The sequence below is a fragment of the Lampetra planeri genome, chromosome 34 (assembly GCF_965212315.1).
Source record: "Lampetra planeri chromosome 34, kcLamPlan1.2.h2, whole genome shotgun sequence".
Classification (NCBI taxonomy): Eukaryota; Metazoa; Chordata; class Hyperoartia; order Petromyzontiformes; family Petromyzontidae; genus Lampetra; species Lampetra planeri.
Window position 1 is genome coordinate 11,333,304 of NC_136140.1, and position 20,490 is coordinate 11,353,793.

The following is a 20,490-nucleotide window of genomic DNA, read 5'->3' on the forward strand; positions in this document are numbered from 1 at the left end:
GCACTTGCGCCGCTCCCGAGACGAGAACCGGTTCACGTGCAGGTGACGGACGGATTGCTGCCATCACGGCATCGAGAGGTGGCGGCGGTGGTGGCCTGGGGAAGGCTTTCATCCAGCGGTGGATGGATCGTGGCTGACGGTGGTGACCGTGCAACATCCCGTGAACGACGTGACCCAACCGGATAGTGCAACGGCGATCCGAAACAAATCCACGCGGCTTCTCCCGAAGCAGTCGAATGGATGTCAAACCTTGACATCATAAAATTGTAATCCGTTGAAACCCCCAAAAATGTTTACAACACCGCACCGGGTACTCATCATTTGAGGCTGAATCAACCGGGGGGGGGTGGGGGGGGGAAGTCCAGGCCTGATTCAAATATTCGTCAACGATGTTGGCTGAGAGCGGAAATCGAATTTGGGTCGCCGGGTGTCCGTTAGTGCGGCGCGCTAACCACTGCGCCACCGCTCCGCACAGACACACTCCTCGCGTTCCCATTGAGGAAGAGCCGCCGGTGCAAACTAACATCCAAACTCTTTTTTATTTGACCAGGTAAGGCCCCACTGGGCTATGCAGCTCTCTTCAGAAGCGACATGGCCACAAATGACAGCTCAATGAGGCGGCTTATCACGTGGAGATGTAGAGCAGCCAAAATCCCCGAATGGCCAAGCGGGCAGCCACAGCAGCATCACCGTTGCGCTAGACACGCGTTAATATTCCTCGCATCGAGCGAGGCGATTGTTATGAGAGCGCGGGGATGTTGAGACGACGGGAAGAGGCGTATTCTCAAGTGCCGCAGTGCGAGGGAAGAAGCGCCAAGGGGAGTGAGGCGAGCTGCAGGGGGGCGAGGAGACGGGTGAGCGGATGGGGAAGCGAGCGCGTTGTCTGTGCCGTGGTGGCGGTCCGTACGCAGTGTGGCTGAGACGACACGGCCAGTGTCTGGCAGACCGCGTCCTCGGCGTAGGATGCAGAATCGATGATTGAACGGCAACCGTGGCTCGTAGCGACAGAAGAGTGATCAGGATGCGACTGCCCGCCGGGGAGCTAACGAGTGAATCGCCGAGTGCTGGACCGCCACTCGACCCGACCGGTGCTTCACTCCGAACCCTCCTCTGGTGCGGCAGTGCCGCAGGAACCGAGTGCTGCACCCCAGATACGGCAGCGGGATTCCGACATCGGCTGAGCGTGTGTCGCGTCTCGGAGGCGGTAACTTCCGGGGAGATAAAGACGGCTTTGGCCATTCTGCCAAGTAGGGGGCTGTAGCCCCCCCGCATCTCCACACCCCCCTCTCCACGACGAGTGGTGCCTCCCACACTCACCGCGCCAGCCCCCCCCCCGTGCACTCACGAGCGATCTCGCAAACACGGCAATTCCATCGCTCTGCGTTGTTTATTCTTTTAAAGATTACCTTTAAAATTTAAACGCGTTGTTTGTCTTGTACGGGACTATTTTGCCCGCGCGTGTGCGCGAGCGTGTGTGTGTATGTGTGGACACAAGGAATGGACGGGTGTGGCTCTAGCATGCCGGGTGTGTGTGTGTGGGTGTGTGGGTGTGTAGGTGTGTGTGGGTGTGTGTGTGTGTGGGTGTGTGTGGGTGTGTGTGTGTGTGGGTGTGTGGGTGTGTGTGTGGGGAGCGGTAGTGTAGCGGTTAGCGCGCTGCGCTATGAACCCGGCGACACGAGTTCGAATCCCGCTCACGGCCAACACCAGTGACGATTATCTGAACCGGTCCCGGGCCTCCCCTAGGTCGACTCAGCCTCAAATGAGTACCTGGTGCGGTGTGTAAACATCGCCACTAGGGAGACAAAGGCGGTCGGGCGTGGTGCTGGCCACCCACCCCCTCGTGTACCGTTCCGGCCTTCATAGGTGCTCGCTAACAGCACTTGCCCCTACAGTCTTTTAAGGCTATACAGGGGATCTTTATGTTTGTCTTGTGGGTGTGTGTGTGTGTGGGTGTATGTGTAGAGGTGTAATTGTAAACATGTATGGGCACGGATGGGTAACAAACACAAGGGGCGTGGTTAGGGCCGTACACAGAGGAGGTGCTCACACCGACGTCCGCACCTGCATCCCCCACGGGCCCCTCCCGGGGGCCGAGTGCTATAAAAGGTGGTGAGCCGGAGGGCTCGAGGTCGAATGTTAGCTTTAACCAGCGAAGAGTGAAGACCAGCTAGCATAGGCCCCGGAGCTCCCCTGGCTCGCTGTCCTTGTCAGGACCGACCAGGGCAAGCCGGTGGCGTGGCCCCGAGAGCCCAGACTGATGTTCTTATAAGAGCCAGTCTGGAGACTCAGGGTGCCGGGATCCCAGCTTGACCAGGGCTGGGATAGGTAGCCTCCCCTAGCTCCGTAGTGGAGGACTCGGGCGTAGGTTAGCGGGGTTAGACGTTGTGTCTCCCTGTTAGACGAGTGAAGGGGACGATACCCCTTCAAGTGCTGTGTATTCCCGTTACTGTATACAAGTTGGTATTAATAAATAAGTGTGCCTCCAACCACGTCGTCCAAGCCTCCTGCAACTTACTACATATGTGTGCGTGTGTGTGTGGTGTATGTGTATGTGTGTGTGGGTGGGTGTGTGTGTGTGTGGTGTGTGTGTGGTGTATGTGTGTGTGTGTGGGTGTGTGTGTGGGTGTGTGTGTGGGTGTGTGTGGGTGTGTGTGGGTGTGTGTGTGGGTGTGTGAGGGTGTGTGTGTGGTGTATGTGTGTGGGTGTGTGTGTGGGTGTGTGAGGGTGTGTGTGGGTGTGTGAGGGTGTGTGTGGGTGTGCGTGTGTGTGTGTGTGGGTGTGTGTGTGTGTGGCTCTAGCATGCCGGGTGTGTGGGTGTGGGGCGTGCTGCTGCTAGCCGCACCACGTCCTGTGCACAGCCTTAAACAGGCGCTCCATGTTAGCGAGTGCCTCACTAAGCAGCAATAACAACAACATTCATATCGCGCCGGAACGTGTCCAGCCATTGCAAGGGTCTTGCGCTCGTGCCGGGGGGTGCCGGGTTTGCCGCGCCGTGGCGTCACGTGAAGCAGGTTTGAGCTCCCTCGTGACGTCACGTGAAGCAGGTTTGAGCTCCCTCGTGGTGTCACGTGAAGCAGGTTTGAGCTCCCTCGTGGCGTCACGTGAAGCAGGTTTGAGCTCCCTCGTGACGTCACGTGAAGCAGGTTTGAGCTCCCTCGTGGTGTCACGTGAAGCAGGTTTGAGCTCCCCTCGTGGCGTCACGTGTTAAAGCAGGTTTGAGCTCCCTCGTGACGTCATGTGAAGCAGGTTTGAGCTCCCTCGTGGTGTCACGTGAAGCAGGTTTGAGCTCCCCTCGTGGCGTCACGTGTTAAAGCAGGTTTGAGCTCCCTCGTGACGTCACGTGAAGCAGGTTTGAGCTCCCTCGTGGTGTCACGTGAAGCAGGTTTGAGCTCCCTCGTGGTGTCACGTGAAGCAGGTTTGAGCTCCCTCGTGACGTCACGTGAAGCAGGTTTGAGCTCCCTCGTGACGTCACATAAAGCAGGTTTGAGCTCCCTCGTGGTGTCACGTGAAGCAGGTTTGAGCTCCCTCGTGGTGTCACGTGAAGCAGGTTTGAGCTCCCTCGTGGTGTCACGTGAAGCAGGTTTGAGCTCCCTCGTGACGTCACGTGAAGCAGGTTTGAGCTCCCTCGTGGTGTCACGTGAAGCAGGTTTGAGCTCCCTCGTGACGTCACGTGAAGCAGGTTTGAGCTCCCTCGTGACGTCACGTGAAGCAGGTGTGAGCTCCCTCGTGACGTCACGTGAAGCAGGTGTGAGCTCCCTCGTGACGTCACGTGAAGCAGGTTTGAGCTCCCTCGTGGCGTCACGTGAAGCAGGTGTGAGCTCCCTCGTGACGTCACGTGAAGCAGGTGTGAGCTCCCTCGTGGTGTCACGTGAAGCAGGTGTGAGCTCCCTCGTGACGTCACGTGAAGCAGGTTTGAGCTCCCTCGTGGCGTCACGTGAAGCAGGTGTGAGCTCCCTCGTGACGTCACGTGAAGCAGGTTTGAGCTCCCTCGTGACGTCACGTGAAGCAGGTGTGAGCTCCCTCGTGACGTCACGTGAAGCAGGTGTGAGCTCCCTCGTGACGTCACGTGAAGCAGGTGTGAGCTCCCTCGTGGTGTCACGTGAAGCAGGTGTGAGCTCCCTCATGACGTCACGTGAAGCAGGTGTGAGCTCCCTCGTGACGTCACGTGAAGCAGGTGTGAGCTCCCTCGTGACGTCACGTGAAGCAAGTGTGAGCTCCCTCGTGGCGTCACGTGAAGCAGGTGTGAGCTCCCTCGTGGTGTCACGTGAAGTAGGTTCGCAGCTCCGCCGCCTCTCGCTCCATGTCGAGCAAACTTCGGAAGGGCGCCTCCTCCTCGCTCTCCACTCTGTCGTGGTGCTGCAGCTGTGTACACCACACACACATAACACACACACACGACACACACCACACACACACACGACACACACCACACACACACACGACACACACACACCACACACACACAAAGACACCCCGTTTAGACTGCAACAGATTGTTGTGGAGCAAAGTGCTGTTGAGCAAGTTAGCATCTATGAAGAGCGGAACGCAGCACAAAGGGGGTGGGTGGGTGTATGCCCGGCCGCCTTTGTCTCACAATGGACAATGTTTACTGCGCATCGCACCAGGTACTCATTTGAGGCTGAGTCGACCCAGGGCAGTCCCAGGAGCGGTTCAGATAATCGTCACCGGCGTCGGCCGCGAGTGGAAATTGAACTCGGGTCGCCCGGGCTTCGTAGCGCGGGGGAGAGAGCTGTTAGCGAGCAATTATTGTGGCCAGCAGGGCGCACGAAGGGGTGGCGTGGTTGGCACTAATGCCCAGGCCACCTTTGTGTTTTATGCTCTGGTCTACCCCCGGCTGTGTTGTGCTGCCCTTCATAGCTGGTGGTCGTGTGGTGGGGAGGTGGTGGAGCAGTGTGGTGGTGTACAACCACCCTGGCGTGGGAGAGGGTGAAGTGGCCACACCCGTCCGTCTCTCCCAGCCGTGATGTTGAGACGACATGTTTTGTTAAAGGCAGGGTCAGACGCCACCTGCCACTGATGCGAGCCGTACAGGAAATTAAATGAATTGAGATTGATTTAATTTCACCCTCACCACATCCCACGACACACCCTCACCATGTCCCCGTCACATCCCACGACACACGCTCATCACGCCGTACAATTTTGCTCCGATTTCTCAATTCGCTTCGTTGCCGTACTTATTTCAAATGTGGCTGCTCTCGTCATTGCGTTGAGCCAGGTCGCTCCTCATTCAAACGAGATTCCATCCCGCTCCTCCCAGGGTCCTCCACTCCGGTTACACAAAACTCGTAGTAGAAGTAGTTGTAGGCTTTCGCGACCAATATTATCCGTAAGTTTTTTTTCGGGCGAGATCGCGTAAATACAACCGTGTCGTTAACACCCCCAACACCCGACACATCCAATAGGCAAGGCTTGTCACGTGAACAAAGTTACTTACTTCAGCACAGCAGTAGCTGGGGGTGGGTCAACGGACACATTCATAATTCACGCGATCTAACCACGAAAAAAAACCTTTGTCACAAATAAAAACCCTCCGAGCGTGGCGGAGTTAGTGGAGTGAGTGCGGTGACTAGCGTTGGGCGCCCCGTGCCTCGGTGTAGACGTCGTCGTTGCGCGAGAAGTCCCCGGCGTGGCGCGGCAGGAGGTGCACGTGGACGTGCTGACGAGACAAGAAAACACGAGGGGCTGTCAGGCGGGGGCATCTCACAGACCCGGCTCGCCGGCCGACGCGGCAAACTTTCCGACATCTCGCCGGGCAACGGGGCCTTCGGTGGTGGGTTAGAGGGGGACGTTGAGGCGGGACGGAAAGCGGCGATGCCTTAGGAGGAGGAGGGCTGTTTTTAGGAGAAATAGATGGAGTGATGGGAGGGGATGGATGGAGAGAGATGTAGGGAAGAGGGAGGGAGAAATACAGAGATAGGGGGATGGACAGACAGGAAGTAGATCGCAGCATTGCCGCGACGCGGCGATGCGACAATATTCTGTACGTGGGCCATGACAAATTATTCAGTCATTTTTACTGTCGCTCATTTAATAAAATAAAACACTTATTCAGAAGCAGTAAGTGAAGTTCTACGTATCTATAATTCACTACATCAGTGAATCATAACATGTTGTCCGGAGTAACGGATGGCACAGCAGTTGCAAGACGTCATAATTTAGCAGCTACTTTAATTAGCGCTCGTGCAGCTGACAGCACGTGCGTCAGGAGCACTACGGACCACCGACTTGCATTGACTAAGAGACTCGCGGCAGGGATTTCATTTCAGTGAATTGCAAATTGGATAACTTTCAAACGATCTTCCCTCGCCCCGAAAGTTCATCGGGAGTTCGAAAACGATACAAATCTACGTATTGTCAGCGATCGCTGCCTGCTGATCCGCGGATGACAGCGGGATAAAATCGTAAATCAATGAATGTTTGAACGTTGAACGTCTTTTGCACCGTACGTAGCCAACCGTGGAGATGTTAAACATCGCGGCGAGTCTGCTGCGTGACACGGCTCAACGCAGAAGTGCCTCCGTCGGATCTGAAATGTCCCGCACGTGTAAAACGTCAAGAGGAGCATTACCGAGACTCCCGACATAATAAATGCTCGGAGCTTAGGCGCGATGAATAATGTATCCGTGTTCGTATTGTTATGGAGTGTGTGTTGCTGTTTGTGCGGGAGATGCTCAATGCCATTCACCTTCACAGTCTGCCCGGCCTCCGGGCCATCCTGGAGTGGGGGGGGGGGAGAGAGACGCACGCACAAACACACCCGTTACAGACACAAGCAGCACACACACAAGCGTTACAGACACAACCGTTACAGACACAAGCAGCACACACACAAGCGTTGCAGACACAACCGTTACAGACACAAGCGTTATAGACACAAGCAGCACACACACAAGCGTTACAGACACAACCAGCACACACACAAGCGTTACAGACACAAGCGTTACAGACACAAGCAGCACACACACAAGCGTTACACACACAGGCGTTACAGACACAACCGTTACAGACACAGGCGTTACAGACACAAGCAGCACACACACAAGCAGCACACACACAAGCGTAACAGACACAACCGTTACAGACACAGGCGTTACAGACACAAGCAGCACACACACAAGCAGCACACACACAAGCGTTACAGACACAGGCGTTACAGACACAACCATTACAGACACAAGCGTTACAGACACGGGCGGCACACGCACAAGCGACACGGTCACAAGCGACACGACATAAGCGGCACGGACACACACGCACAAGCGGCACAGACACACACGCACAAGCGGCACAGACACACACGCACAAGCGGCACAGACACACACGCACAAGCGGCACAGACACACACGCACAAGCGGCACAGACACACACGCACAAGCGGCACAGACACACACGCACAAGCGGCACAGACACACACGCACAAGCGGCACAAGCAGCACAACACAAGCGGAATGGACACAAGTGGCACACCGTGCCAATGTCGCGCATCATCAACACGGCCATCAACGGAGGCAAGGGAACGATGACGGTTGTTGTTGTTGACGCTTTAGTACATGTGCCGCATTTGTGCGAGAATTCTTAAAGGCGCACGGCTACTGTAAACGGCTACTGTAAACGGAGGCGCCTGCGTGTTTCATAGATGCAGTCGGCGGCAGTTTTGCAGTAAGGGGGGGTGGGGGGCAACGTTGCTGTGTGTGCCATCATCCCAATTGAATAATCTGCAGGTGATTTTAACAAAACAAAAGAAACGTAGCCAAGTTGGACCATGACGCCCGGCGCACAATGGCCTCTTTTCGAACGACGTCACGGGATCCCGTAACGTCCACTGTAACGATATACGGTGGACAAACCTGCGGTATTAACCAGCGTGGACCAGCGGGGTTCAAAGCACAAGCCTATGCCATCATCATAACTGGTCATCATCGAAAATATCCTTTATAGTTGCAATGCACAATTAGCAAACAAAGATGTGCAATGTGCCACTTACATAAATCGTATGTCACGAGGTGTTTTTAGTTATGAACCAAAAATGAGTTTCCAACACACATTTAAACAAATGTAGCTGGGCGGTGGTGGCTATGCACGTGGGCTCCCTGTGACCCAGCGCTGTGGAGGCAGCAGCGAGGGTTGGCGGACCACCGCACTGATGTTGTTGTGAAACTCCCTTCCCACGCGCGTCGAGGAGATGCCGTATCCTGGCACAGCGGGGTAAGGCAGTACAGCCCGTTCTACTATAACGCGCGTTGTTTTCTTCACGCGATCAAGTGAATGGAACTACTTTGTGCTCGAGGAATAAGCGGTTGTACAGCTGCCTCGGCGAAGCATCACACAAGGCGGGGTGCTGCTGGATGCTTCTAGATGTTGCCCACGCGCCCTCAGTCTTTGATCGGCCTGCGTACGCACCTCGCGCGTTATCACGGACTCTGCTTTACCCCATTTTATATATTAGAACGCGATTCTTCCACGGTTGTTCTTCGGGAAAGCAACAATTACCACGTTAGAAGAGAATGCACAGCTAGAGCTGTAGACTGTACCCGTTTCATCTGAATGGGATGCAGCATTGTCCCCTCGGTATTCCTCCGCGTAGAAGCCCTCCCCAAACCGAACTTGGGCTACTGTGGGCGCCAGCTCGCCCGCCTCGCCGCTCCCGTCTGTGGCTCTCCGCGGCGATTTGCCCGAAGCGATTTGCGCAAACGTCGCCGCTCTATTTTGAACTCAACATTATTATCTTTTTTGTTGTTAGTTGAGCATCGACATTCCCGGGAAACAAAAGTGAATGCGAAGATTGTGGATTAAGTTTCGTACAATTTTTTTTTTATAACATTGCAATGGTGAGTGAGGTAGTAGCCGAGGCGACGGTGTCGTTGACCCGTTGACAGTGATGCCTGATGGGACACACGGAGCTTTTCGTCGCCATCACTCGGCAGAAGGCGCTGGAGGACGATGACCCCGTCGGAGCCAAAATGAGAATACAGGTAGTCCCCGAGTTACGGTCTTACGATATTTCGATCTTACGATGGCGATACGACAAAATTGTAATAACATTTTTAATTTCGCGCGGCAGTCAAACGCAGCAGCGTACGAGGCACGATACGTTCAATGCATGTTAAAAGTTTTCATAGCAGATAGGATTGTTTCCTGAAAAAACTTTCTATTAAATTGCAGTTCATATAGGTAGGTTAAGAATTTACCTTGTTTTTTTTACTTTACATTTTACTGTGCAATACAGTATTGTAATTAATAAATACGTACAGTAAAGAGTTTATACAGCACGCTACTGTAAATTGCTGTTTTGCTAAATTATCACCATTCTTTAAGACTCCTGGGTAGGCTAGGCCATCTTCGACTTACGATATTTTTGACTTACGATGGGGTCGTCGTAACGCATCTCCATCGTAAGTAGAGGACTGCCTGTATTTATTTATACTTTTTATACTGCACGATGAGCTATAAAGCTCTTTTTCACAGATGTCTAGTCAGGGCATGGGGTAAGAACGTTACAACAACAAACAGTACAAAAAACACGATAGTACAGGAAAGGTAAAAAAAAATAAGAATCGCCCAAAAACATCGAAATAAAACTAAAGCATCCCTATCCTACCAGGCAAAGACCATTGAGGTGGTAACTTATTTTTCAGACGCAACCTGGCCACAAATGAAAGCTCAAAGTTGCTCATCATGTCAACATTTATAGCAGTAAAATAATCTAAATAATCTGAATGCATGTTTCTGAATGTGGGGGGAAATCCCGGAGGACCCAGAGGAAAAATCCACACAACTACAGGGAAAGAGAGCGAGACGCAAACTCCATACATTTTCAGCAGGCGTTAGTGTCGGGATCGAACCCACGACCTCCTGTATACCAGGCGAGGACGATGACATCACACCACTTCGGTCGCGCATCGGGCGCTGGCGAAGGTTACCTGCACGGCAAGGGTGAGCGACGGTGCTCCGTAGTGCTTGCCGATGGCCCCCGCCACCCGCTGCGCCGTTACAAAGAGGTCGCTCACCTCGTCGGGTCGGAGGTCGCACAGGCGCTCCGCGGGGCGCAAGGGGCACACGAGCACGTCTGGCGCCGCCGTCGTCGTCAAGGAAACAAGGACACACACGGCGCGATGGGACAACGTGGCGACCGAGCACACGAGGGTTGCCCCGATGTCGATTTTCCGCGCTGACGCCACTGCCGGCAGAAGGGCCTCCAATAGAGCGGGAGGCATAGAGAGGTCCTCTCTGGAGCTGACCAGGCGTCTTTGGTGGAGGTGAGAGTAGCCGCACTTCATGCCACTACTAACCTAACGGGCAACCGTTCTTTCTATTGAACTCTGAATCACGATTGTTAACCTTAAACATTTTGTTTGAAAAAAAGCTATAGAAGGCGATTGACGTGGACCTTACACTGTACGTGCAGATCGCGGCGTACGGCCACTTGTAATCCTCACGCCCTCTTCCAGGCTGAGCATTCCTGCTCTTCGCCTGGCTCCTAGAGACACTCGCAGGAGCGCGCGCCACGTGGCGATGTGAACTCGCTCGCCTTGTATGCAGGAGGTCGTGGGTTCGATACCGACCCCGATGCCTGCTTTATTTTTGGAGTTTGCGGTGTCTCTCTCTGTGGTTGCGTGGATTTTACTCCGGGTCCTCCGGTTATTCCCTCCACATCTAGAAACGTGCGTTCAGAGTATTTGGCTGCTATAAACTTTCACACAATGAGCCACTTCATTGAGCTATCATTTGTGGCAAGGTCGCTTCTGAAAAAAGCTACATAGCTTAGTCGGCCTTACCTTGTAAAATAGAAAATAGTTTAAGTTGAGTTTTGAGTCGTGCTCTTGGGAGAGCTCGCGGGGAAAAACTCTGAAGAGGCGGCACAGAAAAGCGCACTCGGACGTCGGGGTGACAGCATCTCACAGCAACGTGGGTCACGACCCTCACTCTGCGATGACCTCGGAGGAGAGGGGAGGGGGGTGGAGGTGGTGGGGGTGGTGGGGGTGGTGGTCCTCCCCTCCTTCGTTCGGCCGATCCGCATTTCCCTGGGAATAGGGCCAGGGGGCACGTGAATAAATCAAAACGTTCGGCCGTGTTCATTTAAATTATTTCGCGAGGATGCACAAGCCAAGGTGTGGGATCTAATAATGGCGCGGGACCGAGCGAGGCGGTGACGCCGGGCTGCATGCCATTATCGGTCACACAAACACGACACCTTCAAGGGGCATTACATAAAAAATACATAACACGCGCACGCATACACACACACAAAACGTGTGTTTATGATAAATGACGTTTTACACGCGCGGGACATTTCAGGTCACGACGGCAAAAAATCATTACGCGGCTGCGGTGGCGGGAACGGGCGTGATTCATAAAGGAGATGTCCCAAAGATGATTTGAGAAAGTGATCGGCGTACTCGACATGCCCAGGATGAATACGTCCGTAATGAACGCATCGCCAAATAATGGGCCGTGTTCAAAAACGTACTTTGTTATCGTGCAAAATGGAAAGAGGTGCAGCCCTGCCAAGATCTTGCTCGTGCGCCACTGTTGGCAGAAGGGTTCCCACCGGAGCCAGCCTGAGAGAGCCGTATAGCATGTATTGCCGTATGGTCCACCCTAAATCGCATCCACTGCGCAAACCGTGGCTGCAAGATACGGATACCTGATGCACAAATGGAAAATTTAAAACTCTTCAGTCGTAGTGTGCGACCGCGGTCATCCAGAACACAGTAGTACAACGTATAACGACGCAATGCCCCGATCCACAAATACGAAAGAGGCATTACGGTGATACTACTCCACTGTTCCTGAGGCAGTTGTCTGCTGGCTTGACCACCTGAATGTGAAATTGTAGTCGTCGCTCTGCATCGACACCTCGCCACACACGGCCTGCCGATCGACTACCCCCGGTGTGACCCATTCGTGCAGCTGCTGTGTGGACAGACGCTGTGGAGATGAGCAGGGTGGGGGCAGGGGGGGTAAAAGAAACCGGCCCCATTGTTCTAACCACCACCGTCGCGCCTAGATATAGCGAGTTGAATCGGCGACCGTTGGATCGCAAGTCCAGCCTGTGATCCGTTACGCCGTCACGGCCGCCACACATCTTTAACGTTATAGATGTTTAAATAAAAAATAACATAAAGCAAGCATGTGTGGAAATTGCATGGGGGGGGGGGGGTGCTTTCTGTGCAAATGGCCCAATTTTCAGAAGATTCCTCAAGAAAACGCATTTGCGGCACGCACAACTGGGGGATAGGGGCTCCGACTGAGGCCTCCCACCGTGAGCAGCCGATGTCGCTCCGTCGAAACGGACCTCCCACCTCCGCGTTTTGCACAAATTCCATCCCCCACAACTCCCACCCCCAAGGACACAAATTCCCAAGAAAAGTCCCGGATGGTTTATCTTTCCACCTTGTATGTCCGCCGGCGGTTATTACGGACGAAATAATGGACCTCCTTCCAGAGTAGTTATTTTCGAAGACTCACCAGGAAAAATAAGTTCCACAAAAGCGAGCTTTGTTTGCGATGTGGCGTGCGGCGCTCTTCCGGCGCGTCTGGCTCGTTCCCCTTCTGGAACACCCAGATCTCGTGTATTTGCCGTAATGATCACCCCTCGGCGCAATCACGGGTTTAAGAGGTGGCCCTCTGCGCTCGCCGAGCAGCACAACAACGGCACCCTGGGAACGGTTCGGCAAAATGGGGTTTCTCACATTGGAGGTCGTAAACGCAGCCTCCTGCCAGCTTTTACTCCAAGCGAACATACATCTACTCGCGGTGTCCTCACGCACACGCACGCTTGGATAATATACAAATGCTTCTCAGCGTTATGTCTAATTTGTTACACACAGAGAATGTTTATCCGTTACATTTTATTACATTGTTCAACTGTTTTTAATTTGAACTTAGAGAGCCCGATTGCTGGTGCGATGTTTAACTCTGGAACCTGGTTGCCGGGGTGATATTAATTTCCAGAACATGATTGCTGGTATGAGGTTTAACTGTTTATAACAGTTGATCTCGAACCTGTTTTGCTCATACAATTTTATTCAGGTAACTCACCTCTTAAATAACGAATTGCCAAGTCAAAATGGCCTTACTGCAGCATGCTCAATATGCTACTTGCACAATATATTCCAATATCTTAATCAGCGAACAAAATCTCATCTTTAAACAGCATACTGTATGCACGCGCATAGTGAGATTCAAGGCTGCTACGGGCACAATGTAATCATAAACTAATAACTCTTATTCAGAAACTTCACCGCGGTAATGCATTACCGATAATAGATTACCTTCCAACGTATATGCGCGTGCATTCATACATTACATCATAGCTGACAAAGCAACGGCAATTTTCCTAATTGTATATACGCTACGGGCATATGCAATGTGTTGTCTCAGTGAGGCTGTCACCTGCTTGAAGGATTCATAGGATTAATGAGCGCACGCACGGCTGGGATACTTCACTTATATCCAAATGAGATGGCGGGTACATGCGTATGTGGTTTGTCGAGAGCGATGGTGGAGCGGTGGTGGAGCGGTTAGCGCAGTGCGTTACGAATCCGGCGGCCCGAATTCAATCCTCGCTCACGGCTAACACCGGTCCTGGTCTTCCCCTAGGTCGAATCTGCCTCAAATGAGTACTTGGTGCAGTGTGTAAACATCGCCACTGGGGAGACAAAGGCGGCCGGGCGTGGTGCTGGCCACCCACCCACCCCCTCGTGTGCCGTTCCGGCCTTCATAGGTGCTCGCTAAAAGCACTTTCCCCTACAGTCTGTTCAGGCTACACGGGGCATCGGTCTTAGTTTTTTGGTGTGTAGCGTAAGGGTGCGGTACGACACGTTCCCAACTTAATATAGAAGGAAAGAGCACATCCCATTGGAATTGCAACTACTTATCGTCCACGGCGAGTAGAGCGGGCGCTCAATGTTCTAGAGATTGATTTATTCCATGCCCTGTCGTACTCCAAATCGCTAATCCATGCGTTCCTCTTTTTCTCAGCACGATTCCATGCATGCATCTCTCCCGTGCTAATTTTTTTGCACCCTTCTCAGCTTTTGTTCCATTTTCTTTGTCAACAGCATGCAGGTTTCTGAACGTGTGTCACATAGTGTCATTGTCATGATCGTCATCACTGATGACGACAGATAATTATTAAATGAAAGACGAGCCACGGTGTTGGTGTGGCCATGCAACCCAAACTGTGCACCATACATTAAACCACTGTGATTTGCGCTTCTTCGGAGAAGCAGCAAAACGACACGAACTCCCTTTCCTGAGGAACCTCTCGTCATGGCCAGCAGACCTTCACTTTGGCATTTGGCAGCTCCTCAACATATTTCCACACGCAGGAATAGAATAGAAACAGCCGTGACCGATCCACTGCTGGAGTGAAGGCATTCCCCAAGCCGCCCGCCATCTCTCACGATCCGGCCATGGAATACACGGGGAATGTATGATGATTGAAAAAGCTAGAGGGCAGTTTAACACGTAGTAGACTTGTTTTGTTTGGTTAGATCGCGTGAATATAAGCTAGGGGCACCGATAAAAACACTCAAGAACACGAACAAAATTAAGAGAAATATCTAATGAAGAAAAGTGGGCTTGGGGTGGGACACATGGCTATGATGGGTGATGGTCGAGACCGATGCCGGAGTGGCCGGCCAAGGGAGGGAACGCGCACCAAGAGGAACATCTACCGCAATGCCGGGCCGACGAAACGAGCTCCCGCGCAGGTGCCCGGCAGTCTGTCGCATCGCGAGGGGGTCATGAGAGAGACGCCGATGGCTTCGGCGCGCTCTACAAAAGAGGGCACCAAAAGTCGCCGCCAGCGTTCGTTCTCGTCTCACACAGGGGCGCCCAACGTCACATCTCGTGTTGCATTTGGAAGCCATCAGGATCCCGGTTCGTGTTCAATATATGAGCAGCTCCACAAGAGAGAATAACCCCGGGGTGTGTGTTCGAAACCACCCAATTGATACGTATGGGGCGTGATTTTGAAGGTGATTATCTAGAGCTTTGTAAGAATATGGCTCATTTATGGAACAATTCGATGGTTTGACAAGTGCACGAAGCCGAATGCACCAGCGCCACCATCCCAACTTGGATGAAAGAAGACAGTCAGAGTACGTCCAACACCACGGTATTTTATAAGCATTTCTCCCTTAACGAGACAGGCGGGCAAATGATTTTTATCTAAATTGCAGTCCTGAATGGTTGACATACCACGGCATGTAAAAACAAGACACATCATGAATACACTATCGACGGTAACCCATGCGCGTTTATAAATTGTCGACCTGCCAATAAGTTTGATGGTGCCCTGTGGAGTTTGTTCATCACATGTCAAGTTAACTGATATTTAAATTTTCAAAGATGGATTTTCTTCCAAATTAAGGGAAAATCCAACTGTTGTCGACTGGGCCAAGATGATCAATTTGGCGCACTTGAGAACCCAGTTTAAACTACGGTTGGGATCTGAAACTCGCGATTCGAACTCAGGATTTCGGCGGCACTGGCTCAGTCTCCGAGACCTCAGTCACCCGGCCACCTCCTGTGCTGCTTGTTTTAACCAGATGTATTTTAAAAATGAGGCAATTGATCTTGACAGGGTAATTCCACGAGCATGTCACGTACATTACAGTAGGAGGAAGTACACAGATTGTAATATTGTCAAAGCGTTACTTGTGTTTAAGTTCACCTCAAATATATCAACACAATCATAATTTTTGTATTCTTAAAATGATTACGTTACCGTACTATTTTGCTGTAACGAATGCAACATGTTGATGGAATTGCCTCTCAGCGGGCTTTCACGTGGCTCTGAATACAAGTTGGATTTACAGAGCGTCTAAGTGCGTCCACATCTCTACATGAAGCAAGGAAGCAGTGCACGCGTTTATTTGAAATAAAGAGGCCATCAGTCATAGGCAGAAAAAAACGAAGGTCTTAAGCCTGGAGTTGAACCAAGTGAGTGGGTCAACACAAATGGTTTGGGAAAGGGAGATCCAGAGTGAAGGTTGACTGGGGCTTTCGACAGAAGATGTCAGTTGCGGGAGAAAAGTGGATTGGAGTGAGATGAGCGGGGAGACGTAGGAGAGTACGATATTTATATTGATCTAGGATTGCATTGGGAGCCTGTGGAGGGGTCGGGTTAGGGTTACGTGGTCTCGATTACAGAATGAGCCCTGGAAGCGGAATTTTGGTTCATCTAGAGTTTGCAGATGAGGGATTTGGGGGAGGCGGTTGCGGATAGTGCCGCTATAAATAAACATCCCACTAACTCGCTTCTCATTTCCCTATTTTCGCAGGACAAACAAATCCAAACAAAAACCACCATCCCTGCTTCTCTGGGCTCGTAAGTGGTGGTGCGCGCTCGCTCGCGTGCGGGGGGGAGAATGATAGCAGGATACGGCCCGGAAGCACGGGCTTGCGATTGACGATGGCGAAGGAGAGCTCGCTCCGCAAGAATACCACGGTGGCGCTCACCACGTGCTGCCCGAACCTCAGCGTGGCCATGGCAGACTGTGAAGGAAAACAAACAAAAAAAATAATGACAAGCTAGAAAAGATCTTGCATACCGCACGGATTCTGTCGTGCGTTCCACCGTAAGTTTATTCCTCGACAGCATTTTGTAATTAACGATAATAACGAGGCGTTTCAACCAGCGTAATGAGCGTGACACGTGCCGACTGACGCAAGATCACTTTGCACGTCGTGCGCCTTGTGACATCACATCGGCGAGGCTAATCTTTTAAGCGTTTTTTCCCCACCAAGTTTTTGCACAAACCAGATGCATTTTGCCCGTTTTTTTTACCAGCATAAGCGACGAATAACAACTAAAACTTTACAGGAAGGATTGTTTGGAACTTTAGTTGGAAATCATAGTTGAAAGGGAATTGCAATGAGGCAACACGAAGGTCAAACTTTGTGCCACACATAGAGCAGGGGGCAACACCGTGCGGGTCATAACAAGGCCAAGAGACGTGCAGCTTCTAGGGACAAAGGGTACATCTCAATAATCTGCAGCTCTTCGTGACAAACAAGCACGTGTACGAGAAGCACTCGGCCCACGTTCATTAGGGGCCGTCCATAAATGACGTCACGCACCTAGGGGGGCAGGGTCAGACATTTGTGACGATGTGTGACGAGGGGGGGTTTGAGAAATGTGACGTCTCATCAAAATGCGCAACTTTAAATAAATAGACAACACGTTCTACTTAATTAAATATACTTTTTAATAAATGTGTTCTCCTACATCAGAGTGCAGCGCCACATTAAATACGCACTACAATGACAATAGTTTAAAGCGATTTGAAGCATGTTTTATTTAAAAAACGGAAATATGGTTTTGGGGGGGGGGGGGCAGAGCTTTGTGACGTCATATTTGAGGGGGGGGGGTCTGACTTTTGTGACGCCGTGTGACGAGGGGAGGGTAAAAAATTCGTCCAAAATCGCGTGACGTCATTTATGGACGGCCCCTTAAGCAAAAACCATCAACAGTTCCTGAAGAACTGCATTATGGTCCTCCTATCTTAGGTCACCATCAAATACATTTTAGCAAATGTGACCGACTGACATGAGCAGTGAGACACAGAGATAACTGTGTAACGGTTTCATAACAATCAGGATTCATCGGCAGTCGCTAATGCCCACTGCTGCCTGCCAGTCACATTTGCTCAAACTGGATGGTGACCGAGGACACGGGGAACCAACAATGCAGTGGCTTCAGTAACCGGTGATGGTTTTTGTTCACGTCTCTGTGCGTCGTTTGAAACTCTGCACCGATGTCTGTTACGATGCGTTTTCCTCGTCACTTACAGAATCAATCATTATTTGACCTCTCCACTACTCGTGCTGAACGTTAGGGCATGCGACTGTGGAGAGCGGTGGCGCAGCGGTTAGCGCGCCGCGCTACGAACCCGGCGCCCCGACTTCGACTCCTGCTGGGCCTCCCCTAGGTCGACTCAGCCTCAAACGAGTACCCGGTGCGGTGTGTACACATCGCCACTGGGGAGACAAAGGCGGCCGGACGTGGTGCTGGCCACCCACCCCCTCGTGTGCTGTGCCGGCCTTCATAGCATCGGCGTTGCTCGCCAACAGCGCTTGCCCCAACAGTCTGAGGCGACAACGCGGGGGGTGTTTGTCTTTGTGCTCGGTGCTTCAGCGCGGGCGGGTGGCCAGCAGATGGCAGCGGGGGTGGTCGTGAAAGCCGTCCCGTGCGGGACCCATTGAGCTCTCCCCTCGTGCACGAGGTGGGGGTGTCGCGGTTGTTCTTCCCACACGAAGCCGAAGCTTCCATTGCTCATGCACCGAAATGTATCCCGGCACCCTCCTGGCGACCAGGATCGAGAACTCCGCGAGGAACCCCTTTGTTCAACGTTCAGTGAGAAATGATGCCTCGGATGTACAGAGCACGACAAGAGAATATGCATATACTTACATGCAGATCGATAGACTTGCAGACTTACAGAGACCCACGGGCTAGCTTCGAGGTCCATGTAGTCACATGTTCATGGCCTCATAGAGACCCACATATACTCTTTGGTTTTTTCGGTAAAGTCACGTAGGTGAAAATAAAATACTAAATTAAATCACGACGTTTCGGAAGCAACACAAGTTTCCGTCATCAAGTAGGACAACCACAGCAAAATTTAATATATTCTTTTGCTGTGGTTATTTTTTTTGCTGTGGTTGTCCTACCTGATGACGGAAACGTGTGTTGCTTCCGAAACGTAGTGATTTAATTTAGTTTAAATTTTTACCTACGTGACTTTACCGAAAAAACCAAAGAGTGTGAATCCTTGCAGTCGCGAAAACTTCAAATCTCGACCCACAGATGTTACCCAGAGCTTCATTTCACCCGGATCTGTCCAGATATTTCCACTGCCGGCACACATCCAGTATGCATTTCGTCGCTACGACTACTACTAGCTATATGTTAGCCTATACCATCTTACACAGTAGTTAAGATTAATGTTATTATTTTAATGTTTGTTAAAAAGCCCGCGCGGTTCATTCGCACCTGAGCTGAGGCCCGCAACTGACCGGAGAACCTCCTCGGTCTCGCCTAAAACTCTACCCAAGAGGTGCGGGGGGAGCGGGCACCGCGGCCAGGCGAGACAGGCGTCACGCAGGGATCCTGATCGGCAGCCCCGTACCGCCGCACAGTTCTCGTTCCGCTCGAGGGGAGATTCGAGTCTGCCCCGAGGGAGGAATCTGGCGCCTGGGAAACTCACGGGGGACGAGGCCCAGCGGAGAGGAGCGACGCGGAGACGTGGAGGCCTCGCCGGTTCCTCTTATATTTCCCACTTCATATAAGCGAAGAGCGTCCCGAGTCAAATCTCTGATTGGCGGAATCCGGTCACGCGGGGATGCGGCGCGACCAATGGGAGGCGAGCGGTGCCTATCTGCGCTGGGTGAACTCAAAGCGGCGCGTCCGCCCTCGCGTGGTTCACCGATGAGCGGCGTGAAGGTGAAGCCGACCTCGGCGCGATCAGCGCATCGATTGGCTCTCTCACTCTCTCAGCAGCGCATCGATTGGCTCTCTCACTCTCTCTTACAGCGCGTGATCAGTGCATTGATTGGCTCTCTCACCCTCTCTGACAACACGAGATCAGTGCACTGATTGGCTCTCTCACTTTCTCACAGCTCGCGATCAGCGCACTGATTGGCTCTCTCGGCACGTGATCAGTTCTCCCGCCAAAATCAGCAGCACCTTCAGAATCATAATATTTATTTATGAGCTAATAAAGCTCTTTTTTTCACAGATGTCTAGTCTTTGGGTGAAGGAACGATTTCATGTGAAAATCAGGCAGCGGAGCCACTTAATCGTTGCTTTAACTAATTTGTTTACACTGCACGGATATATTACTTATGTATCCCGTGGCTGAGTCATATGCATGACTTGTCTTCAGGAGGGCCCTGCTGCCGCTACTTTGCGTGTTTATTTGACGATGCTTTTCGCATACAATCAACGGCGAGTCGTGTTTATTACTATTATCGTAATTATACAAAGTATGGGAGGTAACCCGGAGAAAACCTACACGCCTTTCGCGAGGGGGCAACGCTCTATCCCCATACGGATGGAACAGATGGCGATGAGTCCCCTTGCTGTACCGCCTTCCGGCGCCCACGGGAAGGGAGTTTGACGACATCAGTGCGGTGATCCACAACCCTCGCTGCCGCCTCCACTGTGCTGGATTGCAGGCAGCCGCGTGCATAGCCACCGACATAACAGGAGATGTTGACTACCTCGCCTGGTACGCAGGAGGTCGTGCGTTCGATCCCGACCCTGACGCCTGCTGCTGCTGTATATTTGGAGTTTGCGGTGTCTCTCTCTCTCTCCAGGTCCTCCGGTTTTCCCTCCACATTTAGAATCAACATCACGTTTAGAGTATTTCGCCACTATACATTTCCACGTTATAAGCCACTTCGTTGAGCTATCATTTGTGACCAGGTCGCTTCTGATAAACAGCTGTATAG

General features: G+C 52.1%; 1 protein-coding gene across 7 annotated transcripts; it reads right to left on the bottom strand.

Annotated features, from left to right (window-relative positions):
* Positions 1-1,368: 1,368 nt before the first annotated feature.
* FHIT (fragile histidine triad diadenosine triphosphatase) lies at positions 1,369-19,542 on the bottom strand. 7 transcript variants are annotated; one of them, XM_078610750.1, is made up of 7 exons: positions 19,245-19,520; positions 18,058-18,124; positions 16,419-16,530; positions 9,945-10,090; positions 6,710-6,739; positions 5,612-5,680; positions 1,369-4,362 (listed from the first exon to the last, which is right to left on the bottom strand). In XM_078610750.1, exons 2-7 carry the CDS (start codon positions 18,082-18,084, stop codon positions 4,261-4,263), a joined length of 486 nt encoding a protein of 161 aa, XP_078466876.1. In that variant the 5' UTR covers positions 18,085-18,124; positions 19,245-19,520; the 3' UTR covers positions 1,369-4,260. The 7 variants fall into 7 exon arrangements, with proteins under 7 accessions (XP_078466876.1, XP_078466874.1, XP_078466877.1 ...); XM_078610748.1 differs by having other exon boundaries at positions 18,058-18,375; XM_078610751.1 differs by lacking the exon at positions 18,058-18,124 and having other exon boundaries at positions 19,245-19,518.
* Positions 19,543-20,490: the final 948 nt, after the last annotated feature.